Source organism: Dermacentor silvarum, chromosome 6, assembly GCF_013339745.2.
Source record: "Dermacentor silvarum isolate Dsil-2018 chromosome 6, BIME_Dsil_1.4, whole genome shotgun sequence".
Lineage (NCBI taxonomy): Eukaryota > Metazoa > Arthropoda > Arachnida > Ixodida > Ixodidae > Dermacentor > Dermacentor silvarum.
In genome coordinates, this window is record NC_051159.1 from 131,272,341 (window position 1) to 131,299,089 (window position 26,749).

Consider the following 26,749-nt stretch of genomic DNA (forward strand, 5'->3'; position numbering starts at 1 on the left):
CTGCGTATGTGAACGTGGTATAGGATATCTACACTGCAAGTGGCGCAATTCTTAGAGATGAAAATAAATTTGGATGTGACGTGCTTTGTGGGGCATCTGCTCGCTCGACCTACATTCAAGGCTAATCCTAATCTAGCTTTCCCACATTGCTGCACGAAATTCTAATGACGTGCTAATAACGATCCTAAGATCATAGTTTGGCTCATGCACGCCACTCAAAATAAAAGAGAAGCTTAACGGTTACGAAATGTTTTGCGCGCAATGGATGATCTGGTATGAGAATCCAACTTTCGTTTTTTACCGCGGCGGCCCATTGCTTGCGACGGTTTTCATCAATAGGAAACCTATGTAAACTTTAGCCTCTTGCGTATTTCGACGCAACTCAGCACGTCTACAAACTGCATTTCCTTCGTTGTAAGATCATAGAATAAAGATCTCACACATGGAACCGCACAACCATCCGCGAAACCCAGCGGCTACTGTGGTAGGCGCGACACGGGCGGCGGCTCGGCGGCGGAGTGCCTACCAAGCGAAACTAAATTCCGACGACAGCGCCACCGCATTTTCGTGGCGTAATGCCGTGGTGTAGGCATAGCCTCCTCGATCAATCAAGGAGGCTATGGTGTAGGTCTATACGTGATTAGGATCACGGCCGTTCGATGAAACGCTCGTGCGTTTCATCGAGCGGCCTTGTTAGGATGCTCCACTGACGAATGGTTATCGGTATGATTTCATTCGAAACAGTGAATGAACTGACACCATAGTGCAGTGGCGTAGCCAGAAATTTCTGTCCGGAGGGACAAGCACTTGACCAGGGAAGGGAAGAGCGACAGGTGGGGGGCACTAAAGCGTGCTCCCTCAAGGGTTGCAGAAAATTGCGCCAACCTTTCCTTTTCTCATAACGAACCACTTTCGTCCATACACGTTAGCGCTACGCTGGCGCGTGGATGGGGGCGGGGGGATTTAGGGGGCACGTGCCTGGTGTGCCAACCACTGGCAACGCCACTGCCATAGTGCACCGGTACATGGTACAACACTTGTCCACTGAACTGGCTGTCGACAATAAAACTGTCGCGAATGCACACTTCAGAATGCTACTCGGCTGCTTGTTTCATAACCTTTCCAGGCACGTCGGTGAGTACCACTGATCAAGCGCTCCCAATTACTCTACTCGCAATATCGCACTAACCGCAGTGGATTTGAAGATGGCGCCAACTGCACATAGCGCCGACCCGTGGCCACGGTGGTACTCGTGGCCGACAGGGTGTCTTTATAAATTAGCACAACCATAAGCAAGTATGTATTAAATGTTTAATTCTATTTTAATAGCAATTATGTGTGCGTACATTAGGCGAACTTGAAACTTTTTTTTTAAATTCTATTCAAATTCAGCGTGAGGCGCACTTTCGTATTCATTCCAAAAGAGAAATGGCGTTCAACATCTCTGTGCTGCCGGGGGAAACCTCGTTTGGCTTTTCGAAGTTTCAACCTACAGCTCCAACAGCTATGTACGAGGGGACACGCCAGCGGACTCAGTAAGTAAAACCGCAATGGTACAATCACCAGTATGACTCATGGTCTCTGTTGCGAACTGCCGAGAGGTAGCGACGCTACCTGGGATGCTGCTCAATGAGTTGACGTTTTTCGCACCCAGCACTTTCTTGGCGTGCTACGAACGCAGTAGGTTTTCGCCACACGTTGGCTGCTACGGGTATTCTTTGTCATTGCACCATCTTCTAGTGTTACTGGTCTGGCGGACACAGTCGAATAAGTGATCGAGTCGTATTGACGTATTCCTTCTTCCTGTGGCACTATTATGTCGAGTGAAATAGGAAAACACTCAGGGGAATGCTTGGGATGTTCATGTGCTGAGCATAGTTCAGTGTTGTGTAGGTCTAACAAACAACCACATGCATCTGACCGTAGCGACTGGTTGAGCTATTAGCGTTAGATAACACCGTGCTGCACCTGTGAACGTCTTTCACGCAGACCATGCAACTTTATTGTTAAGAGTTATGTATCAGCGTCGTTCAATACTCTGGTTATTTTTATTGTGTAATTTGTTTACATTAACTAATTGCAGGAGCCCCATGACTACGGCTACGTCTGTACTGGGTATCAAGTTTGATGGCGGAGTCATGCTCGCAGCAGATATCCTCGGCTCCTATGGATCGCTGGCTAGGTTCAGAAATTGCCCCCGGATACTCAAGGTTAACGACCAGATCATAGCCGCAGCTAGCGGTGACTACGCTGACTTCCAGTACCTCAAGAGCGTCATCGATCAAAAAATGTCAGTATTCTTTCTCATCACACAGTGTTTAAGAGATGCACTTTGTGTGGGCCATCCAGAAAGAGTCGCGTGGAAGATCCTTTCTTCCATGGAGGAGGCATAACAGGCGCCAAAATTCTGTGAAGTTGACACAGTGACAACTTTTCAATCTTTTAACCCCAGGAATGCTGCAAAAATTTGTGAAAATGAGTAATTTACTTTGAGGCAACAACACCAGCATTCATATGCATGGTCTTTCACAGCAGTTTGTGCGTGCACTTGCTAAAGCCCACAAGCATGATTATTACACCCTGAACGTCCTAATGGTCAGAAGCAAATTACCGCAGGAGGTGGGTAGCATCAAACCGCAAGATTGGATAAACGTGCTCTTTTGCGCAAGAACAATTTCAATATGGGACGAAACACACCACACTTTCCGTCCTGTTTTTGAATTGTTCTTGTGCAAAACAGTGTGCTTATCTAATGCAATTTATAGCCAACTGGCCCCAATTGCACACCTGTTATCAAACAGCAAATGCCTCAACCCAAGAAGGCAAGCAACGCCTTCCAATTTTGATCAATGGTGGTGGGAAGCTTCACTTGAGGCCGCTGCTGAAGATCAATGTTGTGTCCATGTCAGTAGTGATGGCCAGAATTGTTTAACTGATGTCTGTTGGCATTGTCTCAATTCATTGGTGGTATTCCCAAGAGCCATGTTCTACTCTTTGTGTTTGTGTGAAAAGTATGTGCACCTCATTTGCAATTCATTGTTTTCATATCACCACCTACATTATCATAAAAATGAATTGAGTACATGCGCTAGAATCTACTACACCTGCAGTCAAATTAAAAGCATTTGTAACATTACATATTTGTGCAAGCTCTCTCTCTTCTCCCTCCCCTGACCTCTCTTCCTTTTTTTTTTCCCCCTTAAGGAATGGAACTTATGTGGTATTCATTTGCTTTTCAAAATTACAAAACCAATGACCTCACAGGATGAATGCAGAGGAATTATAATTTGGCTGTTATTGACAGTTTGCATTGACGTCATCATGGCCGCCATCTTGGGGTACTAGCACGTGAAGAAGCTGCGTAAACAAGAAACATGACAGCACGATAGCACGAAAGGTGCGTTTTGCACCAAGTGACAAATCTATGACATTGAGACTCTGGTGAAAATATTCGGTGTAAGAAAATCAAAACGATATATGTGTGATGATAAGGTGCAGTGACGATCATCGTGGCCGCCATGTTTGGGTACTAGCATAGTGTAGTTGGATTTCGGAGACCATGGCATCACTTCTGTGGTAACAGCAGCTTCCAGAAGACGGACGTTGGTGCTAAAGCCCCTCCATACACGTTTTCACCGACCAGGTTAAGTACCGCCAACTTGCCCTCCTCCGTCACTCGTCCCCTCAGCTTCCATCATCAAGTGGAACTTGCATGGTCCCACTTCTGGTTCTGAGCGAAAGCAACGTCACTGCCGTCTGCTACCGCTGTGCAGAGGTGCGAGTGTGCAACAAGCGATAAATCAGGAACTGGAAATCCCGGAAACGGAACAACCAGAAACAGAAACTACGAAAGTGGAAATTGTGGTAGCAGAACTGGTGTGAGTGACGAATCAGAATACAGCGGCGCACATCAGAGATTGGCGCAAATCGGCAAAAGCGGCGGTGGTGCGTGGATGGAGGGGTTTGAGTTGACTCTCCATGTGCTGGGCATGTTGATGCAGCGTTCCCATGGTTACGACACCTCGCACATGGCTGTGTGATAATGAGGCAAGAACTAAAATGGCTGTACAATGTAATACCGCAGTTTTTTTTTTCCAGTACTACTAGCGATATGATAAGAACGTGAACCTCAGATTATATTTTTAATCGGTAATCGTAGTGCTGCACTTTGACATCACGTCTGTCACACAAGAAGTGGGAAATCACCGCATTGTGATGACGGTATCACTCTCGCTCAGCAAACTTTCTCACGACCACTGCAGGGCCCACAGCGAACATAAACAGGTCACAGTGGCAATAATGAAACCTGGTTATCACAAATGGAACTCGATTAACCCATTTACTTTTTTCATTCTATACAGCTTCAATGCAGGCTTAGAAACCTTCTTTTACATTGCTTGAGCACCCTTGATGAACTTATTAGAGGCATCATTAGAGCTATTATGTACTTCACTGTTGTGCCTTCCCAAGTGGATGCCATCGTCTTCGCTGCTGGCTGTTTGCAATCCCAGCGCGGTTAGACATTCTGCCATGCTTCGTGCTCTGAATTGATGCTTACACGCAGTTTCGTTTCAGTGTTCAAGTGCAAACATGCCTTTATGACAAAGTGTTCTCTACTGTTTTCTTCCAGGATCAGTGAACAATGCCTGAACGATGGCTTCAGACTCAAGCCTAAGTCCCTGTACTCATGGCTCACCCGTGTCATGTACAACAGGTGCGTACTCCATGCAACGATGCTGCCTGGCTGCATTCTATGGCAGATAGGGCTCCCAGAGAAAGAACTCTTTTTTCTGAACACTTGCTTCCAAGAATGCAGTTCAGTTATGATCTTTCTCAACAGATGCAAATGAAGAAAAACAGATTGAAGGTTACTCCAAGAGTTTAAGGAATTACTTCTTTATTCACTAAATAGGTTTTTAAAGCTAGTTTATCAGTACATATGAGCTCTAGGACACTGCGCATATGCATTGACGTATAGGCTGTGGCAATGCTTGAAACATGTCACACAGGTACTGGTGCTATATTTCCCGCAACGGGATGCGAGCCATTCACGGTGTGTTATGTGTGCCATTGAACAAACCTTTCGTGCTTTTCTTGTGTAACACCTGGGCAGTGTGTTTCTTGGTAGTTATGAGTTCACTGAGCACAAATCGTTTATTTTTCTCTAAATTCAACATTTATCAGCACCTATATTCTTAAAGGCATCTTTTTGTGTGTGTTGGGGAAGGCGCACTTCTTTAAACAATCGCTTGCACTTATGAGATAGCTTTAGCAGAGCATCGCTTTTGCTCCGCTCCACTCAGATTCCACATGCTGATCCACTGCAGGGAATTGCACAGACTTCATATTTTTTAGATGCCTGTCTTTCTGAGACGCAAGTGGCACGCTGCCAGCTCAGCTGCAAAACAACCAAGAAGCCAAGTGGACACACCTTCACGCTCCGCTCAATCCTCTTTATAGCAGAGCGAGGGAAGCATTCTATGTTCTGGTGCCTTCATTAGCTTTGTACGCACTAGCATTCCCGCTAGGAGGTTGTGTGCAAATTGCTAGCATGCAGCGGCATGAGCAGAGCAAGCCGTAGTTGGGACGAGATCGCCCAAGAATCTGGCTTACCAAACATTCACTTGCGCTCGCGTGATTTGTTGGTGCCACACTTTTGTCAGCAGTCGTCTGCTCGACGAGACGGAAGCGCCAATTGAACACAACCTACTCGATGACCTAGGACGTAAAGCAAACGTTCGGAAAGCGAGAACCTTTGCTCAGCTAAATCGCTCTGTATATATGAAGAAGAAAGCACTACGGAAGTCTGAAATTTTATTTACATTACAGCTTAAGCTTGATGGTAGAGGCAGTAGGAGAGAGCCTCTACTGCAGGCAGGATAGCTTTGCTTCCTCGCAACATTTCATTTCACTTCACTTTGTTTTTCTTAAAAGGGTCCTGAACCACCTATCGCGCTTGGTTGAAAAACAGTCCTTGGATAGCATATGCTGCTGTGATCATCTCAGTAAAATTTTGCAGTCGTACGTGGTGCATGGAGCTCGCAAGCGGAGTGTGAAGTCGCATTTATCTCAAATGCTCCCGTTTCAACAGAAGCCTGCTCCTCACTCTTGTTATGGACGCTTTATTTCGTAATATATAGCAGATTCTCATAAGCGGCTGCTATTGGCCAATAGCTGACTTCAGTCAAGAAGGCTGTTTGGATCAGTGCTCGCCTTCCTATACTGTTATGTGTATGTTTATTGATGCAGTTTAATTAACATGCTGAAGTAAGCGAAAATCTACTTTTGAATTTCAATACTTACATACTTCTGGAAGAAGCAGACTATTGTCTGCCCACACTCGGCCGTGGCCACCCACATAGGAATTAAACTTTGGACACCCTGCTTATTGGTATCGTATTCGTCGTGTTTCGCTAATTTTGAATAGCTTTGAACACTCGCCTCACCTCAGATCATGCGAAGCTTAAGGTCAGACCACGTGCACGCATGCCAGCGCACGCTCACTCCTGACCGCTTCTGGTTAGACACCTTGGCTGACTTCGCTTCGTATTGAGCTATTGATAGTGCCTCAAAATGCGCAAGTTGGATGTGGCTACTATCCGCTGGTCGAGCTTGTGCTGGACAAAGCCGGTCTGCACCGCATAGCACGGCCAGACTGGGGCAAAAGAGCACGAGCGCGCACTCAAGACCTGTCATGTACAAAGCAAACACTGCGCATACGCACTACATTTGCAGGTAGCTGCGATCTGCTACGTAGCATAGATACCGCGGCCGCCGTGGGCTGCTGCAACAAGTCCACTGACTGAGCGCACTGTGGCTCGGTGAGGACAACCGCGTCTGGAGCATTGTCGGCATCAAAACTGAAAGTAGTGGCGTCTACGTGAACATCCAAAATCAAATTTGTACTGCATGCCATGGTGACCTTCAGTAGGCGGAACGTTGTGGGCACACCCCACTCTGCCGTAGCCGTCGCAGTACAAGTCATTGAAGAAGGAGCTGAAGCAGCACGTAGGGTTTGCATAGTTTGTCTTGGTGAGGCGGTGTCGTCGGTCGACATCGACACCTTCGCATCAGAACAGTGCAAGGATCCTTGGGTGGCCTCTCTTTTTGGATCTCCTTTCTGGCTCGCCTGCATCTCCCGCTCCCTGCGTCGCCAGGCTGCCCATTTTGCTGTCTGGGATAACCTCTTGTATCGACGCAACTACCAGCCCAATGGTCGCAAGTGACTCCTAGTTATCTCAAGGACTTTGCTTTCCGAAATGTGCGCGTCTTTCCATACCGACCCACAATGTGCACATGCAGGCGCTTTGAAGCGTACGAGTGCCTGCGGCACCGTTATTACTGGCAACGAATGTTTACCTTTGTCCAAAAGTTTGTCCGCTCGTGCCCGCAATGCCAACGCTGCAAATCCCCCCCTCATCCGGCCCACGGTTTATTACAGCCGCTTCCGTGCCCTGCTGGTGCCTTCGACCGTGTGGGAATTGACCTGTACGGGCCGCTACCGCTAACACCCGCTGGAAAACGATGGATTATTGTTGCAGTTGATCACCCTACACGCTATGCTCAAACCGCCGCTCTACCTGCAGCCACCGCCAGTGACGTTGCATCTTTTCTGTTCCATCGTTTCATTCTTCGACATGGCCCACCTCGGGAACTGCTGAGCGATAGAGGCCGTGTGTTTTTGTCGCAGGTGGTTGAAGCTCAGCTTGCTCAATGCCGCATAGTTCACCGGCCCACCACGGCGTACTATCCTCAAACTAATGGGCTTACGGAGCATTTCAATTGAACCCTTGGGGATATGCTCGCCATGTACGTTTCGTCGGATCATGCAAACTGGGACATCATCCTCCCATTTGTCATGTACGCATACAATACGGCTGCCCAAAGTACTACAGGATTTTCCCCATACTTTCTTCTCTACGGTCGCGATCCTTACCATACCATCGATTCGGTTTTGCCTTATCAACCAACACGTGTCAGACGTGGCTCCCATTTAAACCGTCGCCCGATACGCCGAGGAATGCCGACATTTCACCTCCGATGACCAACAACGACCCAGCACCTCCACCAATTGTAAAGGGGTGTATTGAACAGTTCAGATAGTAGCATCTGTTCGTAACCGAGAAGTCAGGTGACGCAGAACAGGAACAGCTGGTTGTCCAAGCGGCTCACACTCCTACTAAGCTCTGGTGATCCGGCTGGCCTTGTCCATGTGCTCTTCTTCTTCATTACATTGGCTTATCATGGTTTTGCATGGATTGTTCGGTTCACCTGACATACCTTTGTTGATCATTGTTAGTTGTAATCTTTTTCGAAATAAAGACTGGTTTTGCATTGTTTAGCGTGTATTATTGTCACACAAGGCTTAATTGCACATATCAACAACACATATCACTTCTCCTTAGCAACTAATTTCACAAGTAAAGTCTTATGGTATGTGAAATAGTTGGAAATGGCCTTTACTTCAGACATGATGGTTTCACTTTGGAACAAGTCTATAGAGCTCCTCCACTGTGTTGTAACCACGCCAGTTGGATTCGCTAACTTAAAGTTCTGGAGTTTTGTTAGCCCGCGCATTTCTCGTGGCCTCGGCATCAGCGTCAAGGCAGCATTCCCTCTATGCAGGAGTTTCATTTGCACATTCACATTTTCTCGTCCTGTCTGCTTCCAACTTCTCTCGTTTAGCTACAATGTCGGAACCAGTCGAGCCCAGCACTTTGCGTCAACCAACCTAGATTACCTTCCGCCTCATCCATAGCCTGTCTCCAAAGAGCTGCAACACAACTTGTTCTGACGCGCTGCTAAACTATCTGTGAGACGAGGAGAACCGCACATGGGTGCTTCCCCCCCACCAGCCGCAACTGCAGCCGAGCGCGGCTTGCTATTGGCTGCAGGTGGTTTCTCTCCTCCAACGCGTGGCTTACCTACTGCTTGCCTCCTCTCCACCACGCAGCACTGCTGTTGGCTCTTTATGGTCATGCAGCGCACAGACACACACACGACTTTTCAGCGGATTGGAAGCCCTGGCGCTAGCGCACTAAAAAAATAACTAGGCATGAGCAGACGCCTTTAAATTCCACGACGTTATGGCAAGCTGGTTTGGGAACTTTGAGGCAGCATCACCAGCCTTCTTTTGTTGTTGCATCTTTTCTGGCTTTGCCAAACATCTTTTCACAAGAGTGGCTTTATTGCTGTTTAATGTCCATTTAACTGTGCAGTTTCATAGGGAACGTGCAGTCTAGCAATAGTCATTAGAATGCAATAAAAGCTAGTGAGAACTATTGCGAATCAGAAGGGAAGTCGGTGAATTTAATTTTGTTAATCAGCAGAATTCAACATGTCTGTACATATGCATGGTAGAATTAAGCTGACGGGGCGAGTTAACCTCTAAGCTAATCTAAACCTTTCTAATGCTTTTAGACGTATGGTACTAGTCTTATTTCTCAGTTCACGAGCACACTTTGAAAATTGATCACTCTCCGCTGGCATAATGTGAATGATGCCAACTCATTAGTAGAAATGACTGACTGGCCTTCTATAGCACCAACGAAAATAAGGTTATGCTGGCAATAACTTGAATAGTGACTCCCACAATCTGAGAGCATGCTTTTTGGCTGCAAACCTTAAGTTCCTTGTCTACAGTTGGTCCATATCTACCACAGTAATTGTACTGGTATAAGTAGGCAAAGAAGTTCTCAAATATTTCTGTGAAGTAGTCAGCAACACATTGTCTGGCCTCATTAGAGAAAAGGTTAACAAGTGATAACTGCCGCAAGGCATTAGTTTAGGTATTTAGTACGATACAATCATCCACTTGAAAAGGTATATGCAAATGCCTTGCTTTAGTGTAAATTTTGAGTAAATTGCATTTCTTTGTCAGCAACATCAAGCAAATGGCATTCAAATGCACATTAATTTTGCTATGGGCTGTCTAGTGCATTCACTTTGGCTCCAAACAATTCACTTGACACACATAGTTTAATACATACAGCTTGGTGCATTATTTCTATATGCCAGAATAAAGTTTGGTCTGGAAAGTCATTCTCACTGTTTGGTACCAGATTATTTCTAGTGTTGGGTAGCTGGTAGCACAAAGTTCTTGGTAACCACTTGGCTTTTAAATTTTTGAGACGGTGTCCTTTCTTTATATTGTGCAGGCGTTCTAGGTTCGACCCGCTGTGGAACACCTACCTCATCGCCGGCCTTCAGGATGGTGTTCCGTAAGTACCAATCCTTTGCTTATCATTGTGAGCACAACTTGTGTTAATTAACAGTGATATTATTTTCAATGACAAGCTTGTTTACTTTCCTATGGTTCTGAATGGGTAATTTGTTGGTTGCTTGGTCGGGTTCTTGCCAAGTGAGCTCAACACGGACTTCACACTAGTTATTGCGCAATATTAAAAAGTTACATGCCTGATGGTGGGACTTGAACCAAGCTCCTCAGGCACAGCAGCCAAACGTTCTAACCATTGGGCTGTAGACTGAAGCACATGTTGATGCTTCGAAACATGTAGTTGTGTCTAAAAGCACTTCTGTAAATCATCTAGGCTCATGAATTTACATTGAAGAATCACAGGGCAGCACTTATGTATGGCTGCCAACAAAACCTCTTTCTCTCTCTCTCCTTTCAAATTGACCATTTCGCCATTTTGAATTGTACATTCGCTAATTTTACATTTCGGACACGTTAATGAAGCTGAGCCAGCAACGCATCGTATCATGACTAGCAAACTTTGTTGCTACAAAGAAATGCACAGCTCGCCACTGTCAAAATGCATGTGGAACATGTGCCTGGGGTTCAAATGTGTTTCAGGTGATAAGGGGATTTATTAACGGAAAGCAACACGCGAAAAACCAATGCAGCTCCAAGGGAACAACGGTCACGGCGCCAACAGCTCGTGATCTGTGCTCGCGTCCTACATCGACGATAACGCCCCTCTACTGCTTGCTTCCTGTTCTTTTTCATCACACAGGCAATAAATCTGCATTTTGTGTCTACGTGGCAGCAGTAACAAATTGTTACAGTTCTTCCACTTTTCGTTGTCTTCTATTGCTCTTATTTTTTGTACACTGAAATACGGCACTGTGGCTATCTGAAATTCAGATCTCTCTCCTTTATGATGGTTCCAAAATGGTGGCATTGCATCAACAAAAAGCTGCACGCTTTGTGGTGCGATGGCATCTCCTGACAGCCCATTTTCTACTTTAATTTTGTCAATAACACACTAGAAAAGTACCAATTCTGCATCACTTTTCTTCCTAATATTTTCTCTAATGATAAAGGAGCGCCCAAGGATTGGGGAAAAAAAAACAGGGAATCAGGAAATTTGATGAAATCCTAATTGCCAAGTTTCCCGCTGAAAGGGGTGGGTGGCAAACCGGAGCAGTGTGTGGCATTTCCCCCTCCACCCACCACGGGGAGAACCGTGCCCACTATGCAATTTCGAGACATTCAACCCCACAATTCAATTAACTTTTACAGAGTGGCTTTTTGCAAGAGAAACTAAGTGAGCTTTGAATTTCTTTTTAGTCATGTCGTAGTGTGTTTTGTTTGGTGTGTGCAAGTGCAAGAAATTGACCTCTACACACGTTTGCTCAGCCGCCACAGCTCCTCTGCAGCGAGGGTACCCCGCATAATGCCCTCCACTCCTTTGAACAAGGTTTTCAGAAATGGCCAAGTTTTTACGGCTAGTTGTTTTAACAATGAACAACAGGCGCTTTAAAGGGGGCCCTGAAACACTCTTGTAAATAATCATAGAATGGCCCCGCTACTAAAGGGCGTCTTCTCGCGAATCTCATTCCACAGGATACACGGGCCTGTCTGCCCTCTCCCCCTAGCGCGTGTCTCCTCCTCTATTCTTGCTGTGGCTGCACATGGCAGGCCATACGCCTGCCATCTTGAAGGTAATCTGCGGCAAGTGCAAAGGCAGAGCCGAGATGGTTGGTGTCTTGATGTGCATTGTGTTCCCACGCGTCTAGTGTTGGCTGCCATGTAATCTCCAGTTTCCGAGACACGGCACAAAGCATTCACTCGCGTTGTGACAGGGAGTGTTCGTGGTCATCAAGCGAGATCTGTTCACGTTTGCTTGAGCACGCGTGACGCTAAGGAAACTAGAAACTTTACTTCGCGTAGTTGTCTCCTTGCTATTGCCATCAATGCCCCACGCCTTTCTGTCGAAACTGTCTCTCTCTCTCTCTCTCTCTCTTTCTTTCTTTTGATATATTCATCTCTTTTTACACTTTTCATTTTAATTTGTGGTTGCCATCTTATGACGGCTGTGGGCACTAAGCACGGCATTCAATATTTGCAGCGGCGCGTGACACAGTACTTGCAAATCTCGAATGCCGTGAGCCATGCCGATGCATGGCTCTCAGCAGGGTCTTGAACTCCTCGGACAGTTTTCTAACTATAGGCGGGTGCAAGTGGTGTGATGCAGTACACAAGGCAACTCCTGCAGGGCACAATGAACAGCGCCCTGGCACCTACCAGGTATCTCGCAACACTGGCATGAGGAGGAGCACCGCCAGTGGCATTGCAGGCATCGCTCCTCGATGGTGCGTGAGACGAGACTTACAAGAAACTGTCAGCGTTAGTCAGCGCCCAGTGAAATATTAGATAACATTAGCTTGACATTTACTGCTCAGACCAAAGCATGCACACAGCAGCTCTCCCCCCTCTCCTCGGTGTTGTTCTGCATCTGTGGTCACCAGAATTATGCTCGCCGACGTGTGTTAGCACGGGATCTTGGGCATTGAGCTGCGCTCGCAAGAACATGAGGCAAAAGTGTCCTGAATTAAAGTCGCTGCAGGCAAGGAAAACACATGATAATTAAGGTTTCTGTTATAAGAGCTTTAACATGGCTCTGTCTTTTCACACTTGTGATAATTAAAACAGAAGGCAACACTTTCACTTAATGTGAAATGCACTGCAGCTCTTTCTACAGTGAAGAGCAACCGCTGACAGCATGTCATTGCTGCTGGCCATTCTGTAAGTGAACTTGAAAACAGTGCATGTGAAAATGGTTCTGACAATAAGTGTGCCCACACACTGTGGTCTTACCGTTTTGGGTCCTATGAATGAGCTGCTTCTCCATGCCTTTTCGGAACTACGTTATTGGAAGTAGCAAAACTAGGTAATGTTTTTCATGTTCTTGTGTGAGGTGTGCAATGTGAATGGACATACGAGTATGTGTTGGCCACTGTTTATTTAGTGATCATTCTGATGCTTGGAATGCCTCAAAAAATCATGTTGTTTCCTCTGAAATGCAGATTCCTGGGCCAGGTTGACATGTTGGGAACGGCATTTGAAAGTAGCACTTTGGCCACTGGCTATGGAGCCTACATCGCACAGGTAAATATCACCTACTGCCCATGCTAGAGTGTACTTGGACCTTTTTTGAGTTCCGTGACCGCGCCTCTCCACCTGGCGCATTTTGTGTCGCCAGTAGCGGCGGCGCTGCAGTCGGTAACTATTGAAGGTGCATTGCGGTGAAGTGCATTATGCGCTGAGGCACGGCCATTCTGGCATCAGAGCAGATGCGCACTCCAGACAGGCCATGCATAAAGCTGCGGTTTGCTAGACACATTCATTAGTTAGTGACGACAACACCACCACTACGAGCAGCGCATCGTGCGACTCACGCGATAAGGTGTGAGTTGCATCAGTCGCCACATTGCCTGTATATTCTAGTTCGCTGTACCTATGCCAAGATGTCTCGCTTACCTCTTGTGTTAATTTTGGGGATCTGCTGTCTATATCTGAAGAGAAAAAATCTGAATAAATTGGTTGCAGCTTTAAAGTGATAGCTTCACAGGGGTGTTATTTTGAATACACGCTTGAATGGCTGGAGCAGTGTTACTGAATGTGGGGAAATGCACATTTAAGTGTGATTTCTTTTGTCTGGTTATAATTTCATGTTATGTTCATATTATTTTAAACTTCGTATTATTTGGGGTGTGATGGCAGATAAAGATAAACTCAGCAGTGTACCATTATTAGCTGTCAAATTAGTTTAACAGCTACCACTGTGCAGTCGTGCAATGTTTTTTTCGTCGTCTTTTTTTTTATATGTTATCTCTCTGAATATGTTTCATGATGGTGGCATGCTGCCTCATGCTGCCTTGTTGTAAAGTGATAATTTGTAAATTGGTCATTTCGAGATATAAATGAACGTAAATGCTTTACTTCTGCAGTAACTTTGGACTACTTCGATTTCATTGCTATTGTCGTCCAGGTTCGCAGTCACATTTAGGAATATCGGTTTCGATGCACTTTGATTGGCTGAGCCAGGAAACAGGATTCCTGTCACTCAAAAGAGGCGTTGTACTGGATGTCACATCACTCCAAAATAAAAGTTTTAAAAGTGGTCTGACTTATTATAGTATGTGCTCGCTTCCCAGTCATTCTTTCTGTTCACCGGTGACTGTTGCAGGAAGTGCCGAAGTGCTTTGTGAGGAGCTTATGAAGAAATAAAGTTTGTGTTGCCCCGCAAGGAATTAAATGCGGGACCTGCAGATTGCCAGCAACATTTTACCTCTCAGCCTCTGCCCATACAGTGCTACAGGAGAGAACATTGTGCCTGGAGAGTGCAGTCACACCTCTAGCTGCTATGATTGGCAGTGCGTACCTGCCAACTCTCCTGATTGTACGGACGCGACCTCAAATATCCCGGAAAGTGGCCGCCACAGCACAGCGTCTGGTTTTTTTTTTATGTCCTGTCACTATAATCCTATTACGCCCTATAATATAACCATGCGGGAAAGCAGCGCGGGAGCAGTTAGTCATGGGCATGCACCTTGAATCGAAGTAGCGGCTGTCGGCATCACCACGAATGTGAGCAACTGACGGGCACTGCCATATTGGATTTTATGGATTGGCGCATCTCAGGATGGCGTGCGCGTTTTTAGCAATCCAGTCGTTAAATGATCATGGAGTGAAGTGCAGAAGGCCAAACTACTCTTCGTGTTTCCCCGAGTTTAGTCAGAACGATCGATGGCGCTTTCAGAAGCCAAGAAGTACTTGCAAGTATTTCTCAGATACACGATTTACTTTTCATGCTTTGTCACTTCGTGGAAAGGTGACAAGTATTATTCTGTACCACGTGCACCTGTGACGTGAATGTTTAGCACGGCGGCAAAATTTTTATGGGGGGGGGGGGGGGGGTCAAACAACTTCTTTTGACCTTCTCCCTCGCGCGGCGGTCTCCCAAATTTTCATGTTGCTAGGTTGGCAGGTGTGCAGATGCCCACTTAGCTGGTCCCCTCTACTGGAAGGAACTGGCATCGGCACCTTGGTCTTCTAGCATGTTGTTGTCCCAGTTGTGGAGGTTGTCTCAGTTTACGCTTTCTTCTCAAAAGGAGGTTGCTTGTGAGCAGCTGTGAATGTTTACTCCAGCTGGTGCAGTGGGCAACAGTGAAACTGCACATGACATTGCACTGACTATTGCTTCGCTGTTTTGCAATGCGGGGAAAAACTGCAACTTTTTACTAAGCTCACATGCACATTGAGGGACTCAGGTACATGGCCAGTGAGGCACCACTGAACTTCATTGTGTGCTTTTTGTGTTCACCAGCCACTGCTCCGTGAGGCCTATGAGAAGAAAGCTGGCCAGCTGACGAAGGAAGAAGCCCAGAAGGTGCTCACTTACTGCCTCAGGGTCCTGTACTACCGAGACGCCCGGTCATTTGACAAGGCAAGTACTGCAGCAACACTGCTCAACGGAACCAACCTACCAGTACTCCTGCGAAAAATAAGGAACAGTGGCAGTTATGCCAAAGGGTCTAATTTTAAATCTATGTAGAAAGCTCTGCCAAACATCTCGCATGGTGATGGAGCATGCTGGTGCCACAACTTGTTTATTCTTATTTTTATTTATTCTTTAATCCTCATGGATATAAATATGGCATGAATATGCTTTCTGCGAAAATGCAATGAAGCACAATTGTGATGAATGTCATCATAGTGAACAAAAATATGACAGGGCTGTAAACTTCCTGTAATTCATCTCTAGTTTAATTGAATTTTTCTGTTAAGTCAATCCTGGCCAAGTGTCTCGTGCAGTATCTGTGCAATTTCTATGAGCTGTAGCATCTGTTTTAGTGAAATGGGACAGTGAATGTGTTGAAGACACATTATTTTTGGCTGAAAATGCTGATTTTCAAGCAATAGCGGCAGCTCATCATGAATGATTACATAGTTATCCGATGCTAACCTGCGCATTTTTAGAGCGAAAGCTCTACTATGCCATGTCTCGCAAGGTTATTCATTGAGTTGCAATGACCTTGAGCGCAAGGTCATTGTGCCGCCGGAGCGCAAGTGTGGCAGGTGTGACGTCACGCCACGTGGTGCTGTGGAGAGGCACCTGCGCATTGCAGTCAGATGTGAAACCCTGTTTATGACGTTGGCAATAGCTTACTGTGGGCTTTAGCATCATTACCATTGTCACCAAAAGATGGCAAAGGAACAAGTTTTTGTGTTGGCAGCGATGATGCGCCGCCTCATTACGAAAGTTAATTTAATATTTTACACATTAAGCTAGCAGGCCAAGTGCAGTGAAATATCCATTTGGCTGAATCAGTTATAAATGAGTAGTGTATACCAGCAAAGCAATCTTGGCAAAGCCACAGAGCTGGCAATTGCATAATTTTCTCATTAGCAGCCTCTAAACAGCACCAAAACAGATGACGTGTGCACCTGGTGGTTAGCAGCCATGGCGTAACCCCCGGCATGTTGCCTCCGAGATATTTCAGCGTGTGGCGGGCAGCCGCGGGCACCACCTAATTTTAGAGGTCATGCCATGGAGCCGTACTTTCTAGGTAATGCATCATTTCTGGCAAGCAATAACGGCAACATTCTTTTTTTATTTATGTATTTAAAGTTTCGGTATCAGAAACGGCTGCTTTTGTAAGCTTTTCGTGACACTTCCACTTGTATTTCAATTGCACAATCGTAAACTAGGCTTTTTGCATGTTCAGCTTGTCGGAGACTTGCGTGCATCGCTGGATGAACTGGTGAAGTGTTAAGTATAGGCTTGGGCCACCATTCACGATCACTGCGGAGGCGTTAAAAAATGTCGATTATCAAACATAATGGACCACACGGAGTATGGCATGTTGCCCATAGCAATGACAAAGCTGTCCATGAGCGATAACAATGTTAAGTGTAAATTCATTGGTAAAGGTACACTCCGCAGGCTTCACATTTTTCTGATGGCTGTAACCAGAGGCATGCTACATTTTTGTTATAAAATTGGGTGTGCATTGTTTTTTTACATAGAACCCATTAGAACTTGTTGCACATTAAAATCGGGTAAATACTGCCAAATAAGGTAGTGGTGTGTCTGGAAGTTTTTCCTTCCTTCTTTAAGTCAACCTTCCGGATAATTCGATCAAATCTAACAGTCCCCTCCTGATCGAATTAATGGAAGTCGACTGTATCATCCAACTGCATGTGGATTATTGTCTCGTGACTTGCAGAAGTTCTTGTCAGTGGAGCCGCGAGAGGTCTGTATTTCAGAAGTAAATTAAAGCCCTTCACTTCGGAGGAATTTTGCATTGGCAACTCATGCAATTTGTTCTGCAGCATCATGTATTCAAGTTTAAAATAATTTTACACATACCCCATGTTGAGCTTTTTGGCTATGACAACACTGTGCTTCTCATACGGCATGGCGCACCAGCACCATGCAGAAAATATGTCGTAAGTACGTTCTAAGCACAGGCAGAGTCAGAAGTTTACAGGAGAGCAAGATTTGAGAAAGAGCCTGGGCGCGCAGCCTGGATTTCAAATGTGCTACGTTTTTACATACTAGAGCACACAACCAGCATAGTGTTTTACTGTTTTAAGAATGCAAGCTAAAACTAGGCTGGCATTCGACTTTTCTGCAAAACTTGCATCCCATAAGCTGTTGCTTATGGAGCAACTGATCAGCAGCACGTTGAGATTTCTTCTTTTTAATTTTACACTAACAATCCACTTAGAACTTTAATCAGTTACACATTGTGGACAGCCAACATTTGCTAGTATTGCTTACATTCTCTTATGTTGTTGCTGGTTTATGACTACCTCGAGCACGACAGTCCAGTGAAGGTGAGGGGTTTCAAAATCTGACACAAAAGTAGACAGGACAAGCAGTAAGTGCTCAGTCAATGTTAAGTATTGTGCACGTGGTGGTCAGCCACCTCGCTGGCATCTTTTAAAGCATTGAATCCTCTGTTTGTTTTACAACACTTGAACTCTTACGTGTCTCTTCTTGCTATTTCGTCTGCAGTACCAAGTGGCAACAGTGACCGCTGAAGGTGTGGTCATTGAGGGACCGTTGAAGATCGACTCTGACTGGAAGATTGCTCATCTTGTGAAGTATGTACCTCTGAATTTCTTTTATAAATTAAAAGGAATGAATCAGTTTGTTTCACAAGAAACCAAACTTTATGACTCAACTTGTTTACTTCAGCATAGCTTAAAGCCCTCTGCAACATCAAAGTTCCGCAGTGTGTTTAGTAGGGATCTTCTCCTCGCTGCCTTTTGGCATTGCAAGCAAAGAAGTGTGGTGCATTGAATACACAGTGATGATTGTGTTTGCAAATATTGTGCCAATGTATGCCGCAAGGGCAGCTGAACATTCAAACAAAACCCTGCATGCCCTTGTTCTCAAAGCAGTCAATTCTCTCGTCGGCAGAGATGTTTCCATAATTCTTGTCTATAATGTCACGGGTCCTGCCTGAAGCGCACAAATAACCAGCAGCAACAAAAGCTGCACAGGGATTCCTGCAGAATGGACAGCACGCAAAACTATTACCGGAAATGTTCCTTTCAGCTAGAAAGGAAGAGGTTAAGGAAAAGGCGAGGCTCGTGACATTAATGTTGCGTGGGCCCTCAGTTCTGGCATGAGACAAAGCAGGGACGAAGCTTCGCTTGCAGATACTGGTTGAGGCAATGGGAGAGAGCTTTTGGGAGAGCAGTAGAACACTCCTTGGACGATGCTGTACAGCTCCCAGTGTATAATTAAAATAATGCCTGGTGAGACCTTGTTAGAGACCCTTTACAGTGACACCAAAGAGAAAAATAATTTGAGCTGTATAAGTGCTTACCCTTCTACAGTATTAAAAAAAAAATGTCACCGTGAAAAGAGGCTTATTAAATGAGAAAAGATGCATAGACAAACAAGTAGCGATGCTATTTTGAAGTCCCTGTACTAGCTCGTCATGACATCAGCAAAGATTGGCTGCATTGTATTCAAAAAGAGCCAAAGACTAAACTTGGCAAGCTTCAGGAGCTATTGCTGAGTCACAGTAGCCTACATACGAAAAAATATTTTGAAATTCGTGAGCTCACATTGACATACCGGCGATGGCATTTTGGCACAAAATTCAATAAAGGAAACTGATATCCACCTTTTCATCTAATAATTAACCTAGCGCCACAAAATTTAGTTTGGGAGAATACATTATCAGTCTAAACAACTGATTTAGTGTTTCTCTTTAGTGTCGCTTTAGGAGGATGTAAATGTGTTCCAACAAAAATCATCCGTTGATTGTGCTTTACATGAGAGTAGTTACTGACAACAAAATGTAAATACTAATTCCAGACACCATGCTGCATGTGCAGCAGTAACTCTAGACTCAGTACAGTAGACTCGCGATAATTGAAACTTTCAGTTAATTCAAACAAATTCAAATTTTTGGTTGGCCCTCTATGTTTTCAATGTATTTTAATGCCGCTTAACTCTTTCCGTACTGCACCCATTGGGCATTGTTAGCTCTCTGTCAATGGTTTGTAACGTCGCTTTCGAGATCTTCCGCGCCGTTCACGGACATACTGCACTAACGGACGTGAAGGAGAATTATATTTCGGTTTTCTAAGCAGTTCGCTTTTTTCTCGCCAAGCGGTGATTTGTAAACACGCTCCGAAGTTTCGCGATCGTCAAAGCAGAACACAGAAATGTCCGGCTCCGGAAACGGCGCGCGTGCTACGGGACATCGCAGATATCGCGATTCCGTTGCCTCTGCGGCTGATCTTATCGATACATCGAATATCAGCGAGTCGGAGCACGCTGACTTTTCGTCGGACTTTGAGTCTAAAAGCGACGACGACGTAAACCAGCCTGGAACATCGGCGGCCGCAGCCCAGCACAGCCAACTGTAGTGCTTGCTGTTAAATTTTTGTAGCGGAATACCCTTTCAATGAAAAATTTAGATTTTTTTCGGACATAGTGCCTAATAGATGGCAATACATTTTGTATATCATAATTTTTGTAACATTTCTTTTTCTTTGGTAGATACAAGCGTGTTTTTACAAACTTTGTTCAGTTTTATTGCACAATCTTGATTTTAACAATTGATATCTTTTTTATCACATACATCTCATTAATAAAACTTTTTTGTGTGAAAAGTGCATTCATTTTAGTTTCTGTTTATGTATTACATTAAATATTGAGTGCAGTAGTTCCTTCAGAAAGAAACATCTGCCATAACATACAAAAAGCACCCATTGTCCCCATGGTAAGAAAAGAGTTAATTCAAACTGCGCCATAGCGTTAATTCGGTTAATTCATACTTTTTGCTTGTGCATGCCAGAAAATATCTGCTGCCTTTGTCGCTTCTAGCTGAAAATTTGTGTTATTATGTCACTAACAGTGGCAAATAAAGCCGGTTGCCTGCCTACATGTGTCAAAGCGGCCAAATCTCGTGTACCAACAGAATCGCATGTTGATATAGGGAAAAAAAAAAGAAAGAAAAGCCAAGCCACCGAGGTGACTGAGATGGCAGGCGCAGCAGGTACGAAAAATGACGCGCATGACCCTCGGCCAACATTGCACGCCAACACATTTTATCGTTCTATCACCGACTGCACCACACGCTACTGCCGTGCAATGCTGCAAAGGGTTGGCGTGGTTAATACGCTGTTATCAGGCGATCACGGTTCGGTAACGCTTAGTTTACGCGTTGCCGATTGCTGATAACGGTTTGCGGTGGCATTTTACCTTTTAAACATCGCATTTTTTTCCACCCAAGGCGACGTAGACAACACAATTTTATGGCTGTTGCGTAGCTGACGCGCAGTCGTAAAGTGGAGACCATGATGTCCAAGACCACCACATAATGGTGCCATGCTGAAGTAGTTTCCGAAATTTACGCTTCCGGCCAACTAGAATACGTCGCTCTCATGTGAAGAATACAGTCATGTCCCGCTGGTAGTAAAATAACAAGCTCGAATAAAAAATTGCGGCAGTGCTTGCAGTTTCGAAATGACAGGTGATCGGAACCGGGCGCCGTTTTGAAAGAGCTACACGACGTCGCACTTCATTCTTTAGATGAACGTTTCTTACTGAAGTTTGCAGCTAGGTGCAGGAATGCGCTGGGAACAAAAATGACACTGAAAATTTGGTTTTCGGACCAAAGTGCTGCCAAATTCTAACTGCTGATGCCAGCTTACGTGCAGTAAATTTTGAAGTGTTTTCAAGGGTGAATCCATATATAATGAACTGCTTGTATAACGACCACTTTTCGCAGAACTATCGAGTTCGTTGTGAGTGGGTTCAACTGTATTATTGAATATATGTGAATGTTTCATTACAACACAAGTTCGTATGTTGCCCCGAGTCATATTTATGAGAACATCTGATAATTCAAACAAAATCCTGGGGTCCCTTCAAGGTTGAATTATCGAGAGCCTACTGTAATTGGAGTTTTGGATTTGGATGCCCAAGCACTGGTGGACGCGAACTGCCGGGCATACAAACGAACACAAAGTAAGCACAAAATGGCGCAGAGGGCCCACAATGCAGTTTGCATCCCTAAATGCTTGTGTGTGGCTTGGGTACTCTATTCTAAAGCTCCCTATTCTTAATAGCGTAGGGAAATGACTAAGCAGGCTTAGTTTCTATGTTCAAAACCTTGCAGTATCCCTTTAATTTTACTTTTGGCAGCCAGTTCTCAACCATGTTGCACACGATCAACGGAGTGATCAGTTTACTGCACTTTAAATGGCCCCTCACCAGGCCACATAGCAAATTTTGGGAATACGCAGGAGGTTGTTACGTGCCCTCTAGGGAGTCGCAAGAATTTTTGAAACTGGCTCATTAATAGCTTAATATTTGCATTTAATAATAATTTTAATAATAGCATTAATATTTGAAGTGCTGCGAGCTCATAATTTCATGAGGCGAGCTTCACCACCAACATAGGCACTCTATCCACTTGCCTCCGCAAGTGAAATTCCTTCCCTGTGTTCTCCCATATCGGAGCCGGAGAATTGCTTGACGCATACGTCACGAGCCCCGCCTTCTGTTTCTCTCTCTTTTTTTCCTCGCGTTTCCATGCCTATCGTGATTAACGATAGGCATGGCGAAAGCTTGCATGTGGGCATAAGGCGCCTAACTGAATTTGTGCAACGCAGCCTAAACTGACAGTGTCGCGGAGTACATGTCGCACGATATATGCTCTTCGCGATGACCTTCAACCATCATGGAATTCCACATAGGTATTAGTCTTACCTCCGCACCCGAACTGAAAATGCCTACAATATATCAAATATTAGTACAGTCGAATCTCGATAATTCGAACTCGAAGGGGCCCGAAAATTTGTTCGAATTAAAAAAAGTTCGAATTAAAGGAAGGACATATTTTTGAAGTATTCGAGCACCATAGCACAATGCACGAACCGTGCGAGTCGTGAAATATCACGGTGCGCAAGCGCATAGCGAGCGCAATCGCCCACACCGGCTAACGTTCTGTTCCCGATAACGGCAGAAAACGAAACTTCTGGGAGCGGACGGCGCTGGCATGGCGACGGGTGGGCGCGCGGGGAGACTGACGAACGTGAGGGAGGAGGGTGGCAGGGAAGCAGATTTGGCCTCGGCAACTCCGCTGCTTCGGTGGCAGTGGTTTCGGTGGCTCCCCTCGCCCTCTCTCTCAACTCCTTCGTAGCTCCCTCACCTTCGACTGTCTCCGTGCGCGCCTGCCGCCGGTACAGCCGGCCCGGCGCAAATTAGCCCACTCCCTGAAGTTTCGTTTTCTGGCCTTATCGGGAAGCGAGCGTTAGCCGGCGTGGGCTGTTTCGTTGGCCGGACTGGGCCTCCACCGCTGCATTAAGGAGTCTCTCCTATGCTTTTGCTCTATGGTGGTGTCGGAGCAATGCCAGTCGGAGGCGCCGCCGCGGTATGTTCGAATTAACCATAGCAAATGCCTTCGCGTTTGAATTACCGAGCATTTTCGCCCATTGAAATACACAACTTTGACGGGACCACAGCGTCAGTTCGAATAAACTGTCAGTTTGAATTAACGAGATTCGACTATATATTCGTTACATGCTGATATTAGCAAGAAATATTTTAAATTTAGTTTGTTATATCAGATAATTTGTTATACTGTATCTGTGTTCATTATACTGAAGTTTCAATGTGTTTCAATAAAGCACAACATACAGCAATATTCTGTGGACTAATTTTCCTCAGTGTCAGAGTTGTAAAAAAAAAAAACAATGAAAATGACTATCGTTGAAATGAGCTTTTGCGGACTGCCTGTTCATTTGGACATGTTATTAGCAAAATGAGGAGGAGGAGATATGCAAAATATAAAGAAAGTTTGCTGTTTCTTTTACCATGGCAGTCATCACTTTTGAGTGTGTAAATTTTTAAAGCACTTGTTTTCCCCCACCTGTCCAGCCACCTCACATGTGCATGCGTGCACATGCACAGACACATGCACAAACAAAGAAAGCGGGAACTGTTATTATGTAATCTTTAGTAAGCATGCATAAAAGACAGCATCAGGTGTTAAAGGGGCCCTGAACTCCTCTTTATGGAAGTCGAGAAATTAAAATAGACTATTTCAGAAATACTTTGTCACAAAAAGCACTTCAATGCGTTCAGCAGAAGCAAAGCATTCAAAGGTCGCCTATGATCCCCTTCGCGGTGCTCCCGCTGCTTCGTCAACGCCTTGCACTGCGAAGGCTACGGCAGAGCGGGGCATGCCCACAACACTCTACCTGCTGAACGTCAGCGTGGCGCACAGGGCTTTTTTTATTTTTTTTTTTTTTTTTAGGTTTGCTTAACAGCATAAACCATGAAATATAGAAATGTAGGCCGGTTTCAATTCAAATATCATTTTGGATGTTCACGTAGACACCACATTTTCTGATATTGGCGCCTACGACGCACCAAACGCACCCAGCGAGCGGACTCATCGCGGCACACCGCGGCGGCCACGGTATCTACGCTACATAGCAGACTGCTGTTACATGCAACTGTAGTGCATATGTGCAGTGTTTGCTTTGTGCACGGCAGGGCTTGAGTGTGCACTTACGCTCATATGCTCTAGTCTGGCCGTGCTACGTGGTGCGGACCAGCTTTGTCTGGCACCAGCTTGACCAACGTATAGTAGCCACACCCAACTTGCGCATTTAGAGGCGCTGTCAGTAGCTCAATATGAAGCGAAGTGCCAAGACGTTTGGCCAAGAGCAGTCAGGAGTGAGTGCGTGTATGGTCTTAAGTTTCACGTGGTTCAAGGCTAGTTGAGTGTTCAAAGCTAATCGAAATTAGTGAGACCCAGTGGCTACGACACCAATATACAGTCTGACCAAGGTATTGTTCCTACACGAGCGCAAGAAGATGATAGTCGGCTTGTTCCAGAAATACGTAATTCTTATCGAAACTTGAAAGGAGATTTTCGCTTACTTCAGCCTGTTATTAAACTGTATCAATAAATATACACAGCAACAGTAGGAAGAAGTGCACTGATCTAAACACCTTTCTTGATTGATGTCAGCTATTGGCCAATAGCAGCCACATATGGGAATATGCTATATGACGAAATATAGCGCCGGAAAAGAGCGAGCAGTAGGCTTCTGTTAAAAAGGGAAGTGTTTGAGAAAAAGGTGACATCATGTTCCGCTTGTGAGCTCCATGCACCGCGCACGACTGGTAATAAATCAGGCTCTTTTTCTTTCATGCATTGAGTAGGCTTTCTTTAAACTACTCCCCCTCTCTTTCTCCTTCTCCAGATAGAGTTAAACCTCGATATAACGAAGTCGGTAAAATTTGCGATTTGCTTTGTTATATTGAAATTCGAGCTTTTAGGCAAATAAGTAAAGTCGCCGATGGAATTGTCTTACACAGAAGGGGCTGCAAGATTTTCCAAATCGTCAGGCAATCTGAAAAAGCAAATTTGAATAGGAAAAAGGTCATTTTGTTGAATTTCAGAGTCGCGGCAAATGGTACGGTTTTATGCCGCGTCGACAATATCTTCACATCGGAGGTACAAAGTGAGGCCTGCGACATTTTCACGTCCACTATACCCACGCGGCTGATAGTGTCGCCCGCTGTGGGGCGACGCTATCGTGAAAAGCACCAGCAGCAGGAAGCGAATGCTTCGTCTGCCTATCGCTTCAACACGTCTCCGAAACTCTGGGTTATGCTACCTCCTGTACTAAATGTATGTGCACATGATGCCACGCCATCTCGGCACGCCCACTTTTTGCACACGCAGCAGATTACCTCTAAAACAGGGCGCCCGAGCTGCGTATGCGCTTTGCCAAGTGCAGCCACGACCGCACAAGAAAAGGAGAGGCATGCTGACCTGCCCTCCGCCCCCCCCCCCCCTTCCTCCCCCCTCTCCACTCGCGCATGCTTCATCACATTATTGCGAGCTCAATCCCCTCCCCTTTTTCCCCTTGCTCATGCGGGAAGACTGCACTCATCAAGCCACCATCCTTCTCGCCTCACCTTCCCGAGCTTTCACTCACACCCGAAGCATACAGCGTGCATGCGGGGATGCAGTAGGATCCTAACGCACTTGGACTTCATATAGAACATGATGCTGCTCCGCTTCCGCAGTTACTCTTGATCGCGAGGTGCATGATTTGAGAGACACGTTTAAAGACGTGGTGTTCTATGAACAAGAAGTTGTATAAGGTTGTATACTTTGTTATATAAAGAATTTCTTTATATTTAAGTTCGTTCTATCGAGGTTTAACTGTATGTAAAACACATGAAGGGGCTTTTTATGTACCTTATATTCATATTATGGCTTATACTTTTTCTACGTGCCACAAATGGCACTTATAATAGGTGCTGGGATGTTTCAGTATATCTGTGCCGTTCATATCGGTGGTGTGTTGTACTCGCATTATAAAGCTTTTTTTCTTCATTACAGGGGCTACGAGTGACATGGCTTCGGCTTGCAAAATCTTCCACGTAATAAAACATCTGCTTTTCTTCAATTTCTGGCTTTCAGATTCATCAGTGCAAACTTATTGTTTTTCCAGCCCACTGGTGACATTATTGCGGCTGTATTTGCAGCTGTTGTCTTAGGTAATCTTCATTGACAGCTACTGCCGTTTAGCTTGTACTGTTTCTTTAGACACTGTCCGTTAACGTTAGCTTAGAGGTTAACTAGTATCTAAACTCAGTTCAATGTTTAGTTTTGGGTATTCTGTGAACAGCCGTCAGCTATTTATGTAAAGACTGCCTAGTATCTTTTTCTCCGTGTATATATTTTAAGCATGTTGGCAGCACCATTCAATATTGTTGCAGAATCTTGTTGGTCTTGCCTGCAAGAAAGGGTAAGCAGTTGCTATTAAGGGGTGCTGTTATTCTCGTGTACATACACAATAGAAAATAAGTCAACGAAATTTTTGTAGAACAGCATTTTGGGCTGCTGCTGGGGCTGTACAAGAATGATCTAAGAGCTGCTAGTTTAACTTGCTTGGAGGCCTTCATGTTTTTCCAGCAGCCACGAAATCTACTGG

At 45.2% G+C, this 26,749-nt stretch overlaps 1 protein-coding gene across 1 annotated transcript; it reads left to right on the plus strand.

Annotated features, from left to right (window-relative positions):
• Positions 1–1,390: 1,390 nt before the first annotated feature.
• LOC119456004 (proteasome subunit beta type-4-like) lies at positions 1,391–26,223 on the plus strand. The gene is made up of 8 exons (XM_037717587.2): positions 1,391–1,535; positions 2,084–2,290; positions 4,631–4,714; positions 10,158–10,220; positions 13,273–13,354; positions 15,576–15,695; positions 18,273–18,361; positions 26,155–26,223. Exons 1-8 carry the CDS (start codon positions 1,429–1,431, stop codon positions 26,165–26,167), a joined length of 765 nt encoding a protein of 254 aa, XP_037573515.1. The 5' UTR covers positions 1,391–1,428; the 3' UTR covers positions 26,168–26,223.
• The last annotated feature ends 526 nt before the right edge of the window (positions 26,224–26,749 follow it).

Coding starts and splice junctions, on each gene's coding strand:
- LOC119456004 (XM_037717587.2), top strand. CDS start 1,429: ATGGCGTTCAACATCTCTGTGCTGCCGGGGGAAACCTCGTTTGGCTTT. Junction 10,221..13,272: donor GGCCTTCAGGATGGTGTTCC/GTAAGTACCAAT, acceptor TCTGAAATGCAG/ATTCCTGGGCCAGGTTGACA. Junction 13,355..15,575: donor ATGGAGCCTACATCGCACAG/GTAAATATCACC, acceptor TGTGTTCACCAG/CCACTGCTCCGTGAGGCCTA.